The sequence below is a fragment of the Phoenix dactylifera genome, chromosome 1, assembly GCF_051530095.1.
Source record: "Phoenix dactylifera cultivar Ajwa chromosome 1, Ajwa_hap1_PhDact_Kaust_v1.1, whole genome shotgun sequence".
Classification (NCBI taxonomy): Eukaryota; Viridiplantae; Streptophyta; class Magnoliopsida; order Arecales; family Arecaceae; genus Phoenix; species Phoenix dactylifera.
In genome coordinates this window covers 3,031,405-3,044,675 of record NC_143190.1, presented here as the reverse complement: position 1 = coordinate 3,044,675, position 13,271 = coordinate 3,031,405, and the positions used below count along the sequence as shown (strand labels likewise).

General features: G+C 40.1%; 1 protein-coding gene across 3 annotated transcripts; it reads left to right on the top strand.

Annotated features, from left to right (window-relative positions):
• Window positions 1-13,149, top strand: LOC120104070 (protein FAR1-RELATED SEQUENCE 7-like). 3 transcript variants are annotated; one of them, XM_039114487.3, is made up of 9 exons: window positions 1-303; window positions 492-1,617; window positions 1,855-1,932; window positions 9,312-11,361; window positions 11,454-11,596; window positions 11,699-11,773; window positions 11,846-11,911; window positions 12,242-12,368; window positions 12,584-13,149. In XM_039114487.3, exons 2-8 carry the CDS (start codon window positions 520-522, stop codon window positions 12,365-12,367), a joined length of 3,636 nt encoding a protein of 1,211 aa, XP_038970415.2. In that variant the 5' UTR covers window positions 1-303; window positions 492-519; the 3' UTR covers window position 12,368; window positions 12,584-13,149. The 3 variants fall into 3 exon arrangements, with proteins under 3 accessions (XP_038970415.2, XP_038970414.2, XP_038970416.2); XM_039114486.3 differs by having other exon boundaries at window positions 1-1,617; XM_039114488.3 differs by having other exon boundaries at window positions 4-1,617; window positions 11,493-11,596.
• Window positions 13,150-13,271: the final 122 nt, after the last annotated feature.

Genomic DNA, 13,271 nt, shown 5'->3' with positions numbered 1-13,271 from the left:
GTCCTCGTCTCAAGTGGAGTTTAGGTGAGGCGTGGCTCCAAGCCGAGAGAGTCAACGCGGTGGGCCCGTCTCCGACACGTGGGTACGTGGCACTGGCCCAGTAGCGGCCCGGCCCTGCTATCTTGTTCCGGGCGGCTCACGGCTTTCCCGGAAGCCCGCGCCCGCTGCTTTGCTCCTTACCGCTCGCAGCCAAAGGAAGAGCACGCCAGCTCTCCTCGTTCCTCCATCCCCTGCGGGGAGCTTTGCAAGGTATTTTAAAGAACAAAATACACACTTACAAAAAAGTGGCGAAAAAAAAGCCCGGTAAGATCCGTTTCCCTCCAAAATTTCCACGGTATGCTTCCACTCTCTCTCAGCTCCGGCAATCTCTCCTCCTCCTCCTCCTCGTCTAGGGTTTCGATCTCGAATTTCGAATTTCCTCGCAAGAATTGAGATATTTAGGGTTCGTAGAGCTTCGATTAATGTGAAGGGTTGAATCTTTCTGGTTCCAGAGGTTGGATTTTGATCCAATTCGTGGAAATGGTGCTGATTTCGGAGATAGCAGGCGGCAACCCGAACGAGGAGGAAGAGGGGCGAAAGGAGGAGGAGGGGCCAGCGGAGGAGGAGCTGAAGGTGGACGGGGAGAAGGGCTCGCCGGAGAAGCCCCATGAGCCGGCGGGGAGTGGGGGCGCGGCTGGAGAGGTGAAGGAGTCTCCGGTCAAGGGGCCGCAGGGGTCGTCGGCGGGGCAGACGCACTACAACGAGTACGCCCTCCGGGTGGCCTACATCATGCGGAGCTACCTCGACATGCGGCGGGCGGGCGTCGCCGGCGCCGGCCAGGGGCCGCCGGCCAGGGAGGCGGCGGTGGGGGACCGATGTAAGGCGATGATGGAGGTGGTGCGGAAGGAGCATGGGATGTGGACGGTGTCGAAACTTGTCGTTGAGCACAACCATGAGCTCTTGCCAAACAAGGATGCCGATGGAGATGGCGCTGGGCTGGTGCCGGCCGTGGGCATGGAGTTCGATTCTGTGGAGGTTGCCAAGGCTTTCTATTATGGGTATGGTGAGAAGTCTGGGTTTAAGGCTCGGACAGGCTCCAACAGGCGGTCAGCGGGCAGCGGGCATCTAATAATGCAGAGGTTCTTGTGTTGGAGAGGGAATTATCTAATGTACAAGAAGAATTCGGATGCTGGTGCAGGGAAAGTGAAGCGGGGGCCGTATAAGAAGAGAGCTCGCAGGTTGGCAGAGGAGCCAGCAGCAGCAGCAGCAGCAAGGAAAGATGGGGATGTTGTGGAGGTCATCCAGGTCGAGAGTTCGACAGAGAAGGGAGGTGTGGCAGGTGATGATCATGGGGTCGAGGTCCAAAGTGGTCCTCCATTGAAAGAACAAGCGGTTGTGGAGAAGGATGCTGGGCAGAAACCACCTGCTCCAGTTGTTGGTATGCCTGTGCCAGCAGCGGCAGCTGCTGCTAGGAAAGATGATGGGAAGGCAATCCCTGTAGCCAATACTGCTCAGTCTCGGCTGTTGAGGGAGCTTGGTGTAAGAGCATCTCGATACACACAAGAAGAAAGGAGAGATATAATTCTCAAATACACGATGAAGAAGACTAATAGGCAGGTTGTAGAGAGTCCTGTTAAGGTAAAGTTGCAAAATTGTCTTCAAGGTTGTAGATACGTGCACTGCATTTGAAAGAAAGAAAAGGCATGGATTGTATGGATCCCTGCAATGAGTCGAAATCAGATAGTTGTGACATCAGAATGTTAATGAGAGATATGCATTTTGTGTTAAACTACTAGTGCCTTTGGCTGCATCTCTACAATTGTGTTCTATGGGTCAAATTGATTTCCACAGTGATATGCTTCCTATTCTTTGCAGGTTCCTTCACGACAAGCTTTGGCTGAAAGGCGTCAGCGAGGCATTGGAGGAAGGTTCCTTAGCAGACATGAGTCACCGGTAAGTGTCTTTCTCCCTAAAGTCTGGAGCTAAGCTTATGCAATGTTCATAGTTTTGATAATAACTTTCCAGGTCTTTGCACTGCACTTGACCTTTAATACAAACATCTAAATGGCCACTCACACTATAATTTAGTGCCAGCAATTTCAAGACATTTATTTCAGTCACTGGAGTCATGCATTATTGGGACAACCAAATAGATGCAGGAATTATCATCTGGATTGTAATCAAAAGTTGTCTATTCCTGTTGCATCTGCCAATTATCTCAGCTCATGGACTCAATTTATTCTCTGATAGAACTGGATGATTACGTTAGCCGAAAAGCCTATTTCATTTCTCTGGTACTTATCAAAGGTTGTTTGAAAATAAACTTCCGTTGACATATTTCTTTTATTTATAATTTTGCATAGGTGTGCTAATTTATGCAAAGAATGTATTCAAGCATTTTTAATCTTTCAGAGAGCCATTCTCTCTCTCTCTGTGTGTGTGGGCACGCACGTGTGTATGTGCGTGCGTTCTTGTACTTTTACAGTTATCTATAGTAGCAATGGTGCCACTTCTAGTACCTTCTTTCACAATGCATCTATTGCATCTAGCCAGTTCTGGACATGGTACTGTTTAGTTACTTGCATATTTATGGAAATATGCTGGTCTATTCTTGGAATGTTGTTTGGAGAGTGAGTCAAGTTATATGTTTCATTTCACTTCAAGTTTGCATATTTATGTTAGTAGTTTTCTAGTTTTCCGTTAAAAGGGCTCCAGAGGCTTTTGTCTTCTTGCAGAATATTACTCCAACAAACCACTATGTGTGTATTCCTTGAAGGAAAAGGCTCAAATCCTAAGCACGCTAATGCCTAAAGGGCTCCACTCTTCCAGATATTATGTTAAGTTTTTAGTTAAAAAGAATACTGTTGCAATGTGCTAAGGTTGAAATTATCCTTCCAAAAATTGAAACTTAGATTTATATGTGCACATTACAAGTTCTTTTATTTGAATAGAATTTTAAGATATTCCCATCATGATCAATGGAGCCTGAAAATTTGAAATTTCAATAAATGGACATTAGTTTCTGCTTCCACATTTGATACTCTTAAAAAATCTGTTTCATATTATGGAAGGTGGGCTTGTGCAATTGACATTTTATTCCAAACTCTCCATTTCTCATAACTTTAACTCTTTAGTTAAATGCCACTTATCAAAACCCTTTTTTGTAGGGGAACCCAGTGATTTTGACTCAGGCTTTACATAAGTCGAATCATTTCCAGATTTGCCCTTTGTAATGCACAAATGGCACAAAATATTGTTACAATCTTTGCCTTTTTGACGATGACTTTGGAGGAATATCATGTTGATTGTTTCATAGTACTGGCAGACTGATTTTCTGTTCTATAAAATGGTTTATTTTGAAACTATTGACAACAAGCTAAATCCATCAGGTCCCCAAGTGTAACATACATGTATAAAAACCCTAAGTGGAACTCTAATCACAAGAAAGGTTATAAGCTAATTGCCTGATACTTGGTAGGCCAAAAGTGAGATGGCACAACAGGAGTTGAAAAAAACTGTGTTAATCATAATCATGGTACAGAGTCCTATAGGACAAAAGGATTGATTGAAAATTACTTCGGATAAAAGGATACCAATAGCAGCAAGTGGAAGAGGTTTAAAATTAGAAAATGGTGATCAAAATGATCGATAATGATCCTATAACTGGGATGAAGTGATGATTTTGAGAAGAAAAGGGACCGGGATAGATGGAGAAGAGCTTAATTGGCTTAGCAGTCACTTGTATGGGATTTATGATGCAGCCAAATACTTTAGAAACTAATTTTAGTTATTTTGGAAATTTTTTTATTATTATCCCTTTTAGATATACTTATTTGCATGGGAGTCAATTACCACTGTGATTACGAGTTTATTAGGGTTCTCAAGAGTCTACAGATTGTAACAGCTGTATGGGCTAAAGCATTAGCAAGAATTGCCTAAGTTTCTTCAATGCCTGAACCTTCCAAAGTTGATCATTCTTTGATATGGCAGCACTATGTCATTTGGTATTAAAGCTTTTGACTCCAGCCATGACAGAAACTTGTCAACAAGAGTTTCAGCGAAAGGTGGAAGCCAAGATGGAGCATGAAGGAGATGTTCGAACTGCAGATAAAAACAGTGATGCAGTTGGAGGATGTGAAAGAGGACCTGAAAGCATGCTCAATAACTTGAAAAATGTGATCAGTGATCACTGTGCTGGATCTCAAGTTCGACCAGTGCTAAAGCTTGACCTTTGCAGGTGTGGGCTTCTTAGGGGATATAATCACCAAAAAATCTCCATTACCACGCCGCCGTTGCAAGATCAAATGGTTATAGAAGATGATTGCTCATATAAGGAGCGAGGAGAACATTAAGAGGATGGAGAGTCCTATGATAAGCTGTAAGAGCAGATTTATGTACATGCTATTGTTGGAGGGTCATCCTTTGGAAAAATGCCAGTGGTGTGGTCCTTAAGAGACAATTTTCACAAATCTTATCAGTTCTACGAGCACTAATATTTTGATTGATTCAGTCTGGCGAAGAAGATTCGATGCAATATGGAGGTAACAGTAGTTAACAGGGAGAAGCGTCAACAAGAGATGAGTGCCCAATTGATCTATTACCATGGAGGATTTTTGATTCAAAAAAGAGATCTATATTAGCTTCTGTTGGGCAGGTGTGATGTAGTGTTGGTGGCCTATTGTTTTAGCAGCTTAGGCCCAATATTGTGGGGTAACTTTAAGATCTAGATTCAATTTTCTTATCAAAGACTACAATTCACATTAGAACGAACAAGGACTTAATGAGAATTGTTAACAAACATGATAATCGAATGTTGTTTCAAAAGACACCACTTTAGAAGTATGGCACAAGCTTCAAAACTGGCTACCACAATTTCAAGCTTGATGACAAGGTTATTTCAAGGGAGGTGGAATGATACAATCTGAGTTCTTTAGGAACTAATCATTGGTTATCTTGAAAACTTTATATTGCTATCCTTTTTAGGTCTCCTTACTTGCACAGGCATCAATTAATACTTTGCTTTGCAGTTAGGATTATCATGAGTCTACAAATTATAATAGCTATATGGACAGAAGCATCAATGAGAATTGCTCGAGTTTTTTCTTGTAAATTTGGAGGCCTAATAATTCTCTTGATATGGCGGAACCAAATGAATTTAATTGCACATGTGAGCTGAGAAAGGTTTTGCTTGATATGGCAGCACCATATCAATGGGAGGCAAGGTAAGGTCAATAAACTCTACACGTCCCTTGGTCCAAGGAAACTTGGTGGCAGGGTTAAGATTGAATAACCTTCCATGTCGCAGGTGCTTAGGATGATGATTATCTAAGTGTAATAGTGCCTTCTTGTATTATTCACTGTTTAGAATACTTACAAATGGTCATGATGCATAGATGCTCTGAGGTACCATATGATTGTAAGAAATTTCAGTCAGTTTCTAATATTTGTTTAATGATAGGTGGATATCAATGAGAATATCTGAAGATCTCAAGCAAAATCCTATGATCTTTTCTGTTTCAAGTAGAGCACCGGTGATTGGGTGATGATGAATCATTTTATCTGAATGATGCTTTAGGTTTGACAGGGATGCATGGTTGGAAGTGATTAGATAGCCAGATCAAATACATTGAGTATTTTGAAGTGGAAATGTTAGTTCGACACCACAACTTTTGTATTCATTATCGCCTTCATTGCTTCTCCTCCAGTAGATATTGATGGTGTTCGTGAACCAGTCTACTTTATGGAAACAATATTACTCTGGTGCCATTATTCCTACTTTTGCAGCTATCGGTTTACATTTTTACCTAATATGGGAAGCGGCATCTATTGATGAGTGGTTATACAATGGCAGTCCTTATGAGCTAATTGTTCTACATTTCTTACTTGGTGTAGCTTGTTACATGGATCGTGAGTGGAAACTTTGTGTCCTTGGATTGTTGTTGCATATCAGCTCTTGTTGCAGCTGCTACTGTTGTGTTCTTAATCTACCCTATTGGTTAAGGAAGTTTCTCTGATAGTATGTCTTTAGGAATATCTGGTACTTTCAACTTCATGATTGTTTTGGGGGGGGGAGGGACCTACATGTACTATTCATGGTGCACAGTGCCTTGGAGCATGCAATTGTTTAAGCACTTAATATTTCTCAGATATTTTGAAAATAAAGAATGCTTAAAAAGTCAAAATAAGTAATATAAAAATCTTATTCTGACAAAAAGATTTAGTAGAAGTAAAACATCTACTTTTCTCCTTCATTTTCATCTTTCCTTTGCCTTCCCATTATTAATAGTTCTTGTAGGCGTTATTGGTGCTTCTTGCAGCAATCGATATGACCTATAATAGATGATAAAGTCACTAAGCGTCTTTTTGGTTGCAAAAAAGTGGCTGAAGTGGGAAGTGGGCACTTTTGAAAGTGTGACTTACAGAAGGTGTATTTTTGCCTATTTGTGGTTTTGGCGTTTGGTTTGTCTGGAAAGTGAAGGCTGCAAAATTGTAATTCTGGATTTCAAGCATTTGATTGTAGAAATTGGTTGGTGTTGACATTGACTTCTAGCCGGTTTTGCTATTTGGTTGACCTTGAAGTGTTGCGTTCTAGTCACTCTCAAAGTAATAGGTAAAGTTATTAATAACCCCACCCTTATGCAAATTTGTCACCATACCTTAAATAAATTTGTCACCCTACTCTAATACAATTCTTGCAACCGCATAAATTTATAAATTTTTGTTTATTTATAAGATCCTAATATCCTTTTTTTGTTTGCTCTGATTTAATTTATAAAAGAGAACCATGGAACACTTCTAGTTTAGCAGTAAAAGGGGGAGATAACAATATAAATTGTAAATTATAAAATAACTAAAATCAAAAAGCAACTAAAAGATAAGAGCCTAAATGTAAACTTTGATATGTAATCAGATTAAAATCCAAAAAACGACCATGGCAAGAGTTAAAATGTCTAACTTATTGATTTCATGTCACCATATTGATCATTTTTCCAAACTTATGCTGTTTATATCTGTAGAACAAGGGCAATAACTATATCCATGTCCTTGATCTGCAACTTTTAATGAATGTATTCCATATGTTTGACTAAAAAGTTGATTTTTTCATTAAACTTTAGTTCTTTTGAGATCCACCATCCACCCACGAGATCCCCCTCTCTTCCTTAATCTAAGAGAAAACTCTAAGCTTTTTATCCTTAGCATGAGCCACGCTAGCCCAGTGAACTTGTGGAGCATTGATCCAACAAAATTGATTCAAGTGAGGAGAAACCCTAAGCCTATGCTCCTTCATGGATCACCACACCCTCTTCATGTACTCTCTCCATCCTATGTAGACTTTGCTTCCCTCGTCAGTGCTTTAGTGATAGGTGCCTCATAATCTTAGCTAGGCATGGTGCAATTGAATCTTGCCACCCAACTCCATCTTGTCCACTTGTTGCCACCATGCCATGTGGTCTCTGCCACCTTCATCATCGAGTGCTGTAGCTATTGTTGGAGCCTGGTCCTCTTCAAAGGAGAGGGAATATCAGAGACAATGGTTGGAGTGAGGGGGAAGATGGGGCCAGCAAGGACTCAAGAGAGGTGAGCAAGGGTAATGCAGGAGGGAGGAAAGGGGTCAATGCAAGGAAGCTAAGGGGTCAACATGGTGAGGATATTGGGGTCGAAAACTATTGGGGCTCAAACAGAATCCGGTGGGTGTTGGGACTGAAAGGGGTCAATGCAAGGAAGATAGGGGTTAATGTCGTGAGGGTATTGGGGTTCAAACAGAATAGATTGGGTGCATCGCACTTCGAGCAATTTCCGATCACTTAGGACGAAGTCATTGAAGCGACATTTTAATAGAAATGAGCCTACGTGCTTGTTAGTCAGACTCCACCTGAAGTGGACTTGGTGGTGCTTGAAATTTCTAAGCAATGTCCACATTGGGTACCCACTCCTTGGCAACAAACTCTCCTTGAAAGTTGAGAAGGTGAAAGGTAGAAGTATTGGAGTATGCTTACTTGCATTTAGATTCGTGGGTGCTACCACAATAGCTATTCCCACCTCCCTCACTGGTCTTTGAATTTGTGTACCGACTATTTCATTAGATACTTGATGCATGAAGTGGTGGTACTTTAAAGCCTTATTGCTTATCCTGACAAGTGACAACACAAGCCTACCTACCTACCAGTGTCCAGACTTGCCTCACTCAACCTGTAACAAGCCTGGGCAGCCACATAGGCACTTGCTTAGTGACCATGATGCTCGAAGCCTAGGTTGGGAACCTAGTATGCTGTTCTTCCTAAGGTGGGAACCTAAGAGTTTCCTCTTAGCTCTTTTGTCTGAACAATGGTAAAAGATATTTTGCCAGAGACAAGCATACTATCAGGTGAATTAACATGAATAACATTAACAGAACTCATATTTCAATTGACTGATGTTTTATAACAATGGTAATGATGATGATGTCAAAATATTTTTCTTCAAATGTTACATGTTTAAAATAGTTTGCAAATATATGGTAGTCACATCATATAAGCATTTGGGAATATCTTATTTTTCTTTATTTTGCTCGAAAAATTTATGTTAAAACTATTAAAATATGCAAAGCACTTGCTAATATTTTCAATGATCATCTATAAACGTGTCATATGTCAACTTATGAAAAGATTGACCCTTTTACACCTTTCCTCTTAAAAAAAATAAATCTTATTTCATCCTGAAAAAAGAAAATATTTTTTTATTTATTATATTTTGACTTAGATTTTTTTTTTTCGAAATCGCATAAAATTGATATTTCTCTATCTAGAGCCAATAGATTAGTTAAACTAGTTCACTGGTCAATGATTTTCCAGTTGACCTGAACAATTAATTTACAATTGATTTGACTAATACTAGCACCAGATTTATATGGATCTCTTCTGAGAAAATTTAATATTCCAACAGGGTTCTGTTTATAAACGCATCAGTAGAATTGGTTCATACCATTACATATTATTGCATATAGACATCGTAGTACTGTCTGCTTCATAATTTCATATTAATATGAGATCTTCTTGAGGACTCCTGAAAAGAAGTATTCTATAATATGTACGATTACTTCAGACCATGGCTAGTGGTACAGTTTGTTTGTTACATAAATGATGTTCAAGCTTCATCTGGACAGGAAAAGTGAAATCGTGTCAGGGCCTTTTAAATCTACAAGTAAATATAAAAGTGATTTATTGTGCAAAACACTGGCAACTGGAACCTCTTTGTTTGTTACTCCTTTCGTTGCCTTGCACATTTATGCTTGCGTCGTATGCTGTTAATTTAATAGCATGCTGATTTTTTTCTGAAATCATTAAATTTTCTAGACTTCTAGTAGTCAGGATAAAAGGACGGAAGCAGAGCCAGCTGTCCCTGCAGAAGATGTTGCAAATTTAGGAGGGGAGCCGAAAGTTGGCATGGTGTTTGCAAATGAAGATAAAGCTTATGAGTTCTATGTTAAATATGCTGGAACTGTTGGTTTCAGTGTTAGAAAAGGTTGGTGGGATAAATCTGCGAGAAATGTAACTAGATCAAGAGTTTATGTGTGTTCAAGAGAAGGATTCCGCCCAAGGAATGTGGCAAACGATGCAAAGAAACCACGGACAGAAACCAGAACTGGTTGTCTTGCACGCATGGCAATCAAGATTACACCTAGTGGTAAATACTCTATCAGTGAATTTGTAGCTGACCACAATCATCAACTTGCAGCTCCATTGGATGTTCAAATGTTAAGGTCACAGAGGGTTTTAGCTAAGGTTCAACCTGAAGGTTGTCAAAATACCAGTCTAATTCCTGCAGATTACAAAAACTATCTCCGGTCAAAGCGAATGAAGGACATGAAACTTGGTGATGCAGGATCCCTGTTGGAATACTTGCAAAAGATGAAAAGTGAAAACCCATCCTTTTTTTATGCCATCCAAGTTGATGAAAGAGACCAATTGACAAACATTTTCTGGGTGGATGCAAAATCTATGATGGACTATCACTACTTTGGTGATGTTGTATGCTTTGACACAGCTTACAAAACAAATGATTATGACAGGCCTTTTGCATTATTTCTTGGTGTTAATCATCATAAACAGATCATTGTCTTTGGTGCTGCATTACTATATGATGAAACTATAGAATCCTTCAAATGGCTGTTTGAGACTTTCAAGACTGCGATGGGCGGAAGACAACCAAGAACAATTTTGACAGATTGCTGTGCAACAGTGAGTGATGCAGTAGCTGCTGTATGGCCGGGCACAATGCATCGTCTATGCTTATGGCAGATCCACCAAGATGCCAGCAAGCGGTTAAGTCATGTTTTTGAAGGCTCAGAAACTTTCGCATTAGATATTAGTAGATGTTTGTATGATTGTGAAGACGAGGAGGAGTTCCTACTGGCATGGGAAACAATGTTGGAGAGGTATGATCTCAAGGACAATGAATGGTTGGGTAAGTTGTATGAGGAAAGGGAGAAGTGGGCTTTGGTGTATAGACGTGAAATCTTTTGCGCAGACATTGCAAATGCACTAAGAAATGAAAACTTGAATACTGTACTAAAGGAATACTTGAAACTAGAGACAGATCTTTTGTCCTTTTTCAATCAGTATGATAGATTGGTGGAAGAGCGGCGATATGCGGAACAACAAGCTAATTATCAGGCAAATCAAGGGACTTCTAGAATACCTCCCTTGCGCTTACTGTGGCAAGCTGCAAATGTTTATACCCCTGCAGTTTTTGAAATGTTTAAATTAGAATTTGAATTGACAGTGAATTGTACAGTTTATAGCTGTGCTGAGGTTGGGACAATATCTCAGTATGAGGTTACTGTCAAGGATAAAACTAAAGAGCGGTCTGTTAGATTTGACTCTGCTGATGGTACAGCCCTTTGCAGCTGCAAAAAGTTTGAATTTTCCGGTGTTCAGTGCTGCCATGTGCTGAAAATACTTGATTTAAGAAATATTAAAGAACTCCCACTTCAGTATGTCTTGAAGAGGTGGAGAAAGGATGCAAAAGTTGGGTCAATAAGAGAGAATCATAGGTTTGCACTTGATGGTGACCCCAAGTCATCTATACCTAAGCGTTACAGCTCATTATGCCAGATATTGTACAAAATTGCAGCAATGGCTGCAGAAAATGCGGAGGCATATTCATGCATGGAAAGCCAATCAGATCAGCTCTTGGAACGGGTAGAGCGTATTTTGCAAGCAAGACTTCTTGAGATGCCTTCCCCAAGCACTGCCTCAAAGGTTCAACCACACAATCTGGTTCCCAACAAAAGTAACATTGGGGAATCTCCAAGGGCTAGTGGGAAAAGGAAGAAGAATGGTGATGCTCATCATAGGAATCAGAATGGTTTTGGGTCAAATAAACGGCAAAAAGGAAGACAAGGTTGCATAAAAATACATGCTTGTGTGCTCTTTCTTTTAATGCTATTCTAGGACCAGAAATCTTTGTATATTAATGTTATTGTTGTCTGGTAGATGTAAAATCATTAATTTTAGGACTGTCTGATGAGGCAGAAATTGAAACAAGGAGTGATGAACTGCCTGTGTCATCAGATGAGATTTTGGCTCAGCCCAGGAATCCTCCTAATCAGTTCTTTGTACCAAGTCAGTTCATGCAGGTAGCTTTTTGATTATGGACTTATGAATAGTTCTTGTATCATTTGTTTGTGAAAATTGGTTTTAGAATCCTGTTATTGATGGTTTTTCTTCATATTGCATAGGGACCTTATGTTTCTGGTCATCAATTCGGATTGAGTACTGTTCAAGGCTTTCATAACATGACACAATTTAGTCAGGTAAGTTTAATGGAAGTAGGTGTTTCAAAGTGTATACTGTTGCCTGTCTGAAGTTGATTGTTTTCCTGACAGATGCAAGAGTCTTCAACTAGTTTGCTACAACAGCAACCATTCCATGGCAACACTCAGTTAGGCCAGGTAATCATTTTGTCAAATTAATTTGTTACGAATTGGATTTTTAGAGCTTTTCTTTTCACCTGCAATTGGATCTCAAATAAGTCCCAAAGGCCAGATCCTAGTCTTAAGCCAAGTGTATGACATCTCTAGAGTAATGGTTCCACACAGGAATACCTGATATTTGTGCTGAACTGCTGATGGTATACAAAGGTGTGGTTTGAAATGTAGCATAGTAACTGCCAACTTTGCTTTGAAACTAATATGGTGTTATTTCCACTGTATGGTTTCTTAGTTAGGCTTTTTGATGAACAGGATGTTAATTGTGTTTCTTTTCTTCCTTTTTTTTTTCAGAATGACGTGCAGGCCTGCTCAGCTGCTGATGTGCAGTCCTTGCAATTTGGTGGGAGCAATCCACAACTGGGCCACCAGAGCAGCGATCAGGGCCATTATTCAATTCCTGTATGGGACTTTCTATGATGTAAGTTTTACTACTAACAGAAACATAGCCCAAGTGGTTTCATTTTTCTCCTTGATTAATGTCAAGTGCCAACCAAATGACCTGACCATAGCCAGGATGAGTCGGTGATGGATGGTCAATGGTCGTGTAGGTTGGCAATGAAAGGAGATGATCTTCTAGCTGGATGATGGGGATAATTATTGATGATATATAATGTGATTCTCCTAAATCTACAGGCATGCTATATTACCCAACTTCACATCTGGTTAAGGTGCAAAGTAATGTAGGAGAGGTTCTGTCATTTCGGGACTCAGTTGGCTTGCCATGCTGAACATCTGACAAGACCACAACTGAAGTTTTTACAGTTTTGCTACTTCAGATGTGAAGCAAAAAACACTCAGAACCATCAACAGTGGAGTGAAAAAATGGTACAAACAAGCGCTACAGGTTGACTGATGTTCACAGCTGTTCCTAACTGAAAATATTTCCTACGCTCTCACCAGATCATCGGTGCTCTTTTCATTTCTTTTGTATCTCCCTTTCCATTCTCATCCAGGTATCATTGTATCAATATAGAACCTAATGCAGAGGTTGTGCTCTGCAGTAGAGAATGTACATCCTGAAACCCAGTTGTGAAGATCTAATATTAATATCTACGATTATGCGAGAGGAGATGACATCGAGAGATCTTTGTTATCTAATGTTAGTAGGTGTTGAATGTTTGATTCATTAAATGTAATGATGTAATGCTTAAGATGGTTATCAAATGGAAGGTAGTCACTGCATGTGAAATCCATAAAAAGTTTTTTTTTTCTGAATGAATTCCATAAAAATTCGTTACCACGTGATCGAGAACTCTGTCAAGATACGACTAAACAAGAGATGACCTGATCTCTTGCTGCAGTTCTTATTTCCGGAAAGGCA

Bases quoted from the DNA above. Each gene is read 5' to 3' on its own strand.
- LOC120104070 (XM_039114487.3), top strand. From the start codon at position 520: ATGGTGCTGATTTCGGAGATAGCAGGCGGCAACCCGAACGAGGAGGAA. The intron at 1,618-1,854 runs GTAAAGTTGCAA...TATTCTTTGCAG, and splicing joins TTGTAGAGAGTCCTGTTAAG to GTTCCTTCACGACAAGCTTT. The intron at 1,933-9,311 runs GTAAGTGTCTTT...TAAATTTTCTAG, and splicing joins TTAGCAGACATGAGTCACCG to ACTTCTAGTAGTCAGGATAA.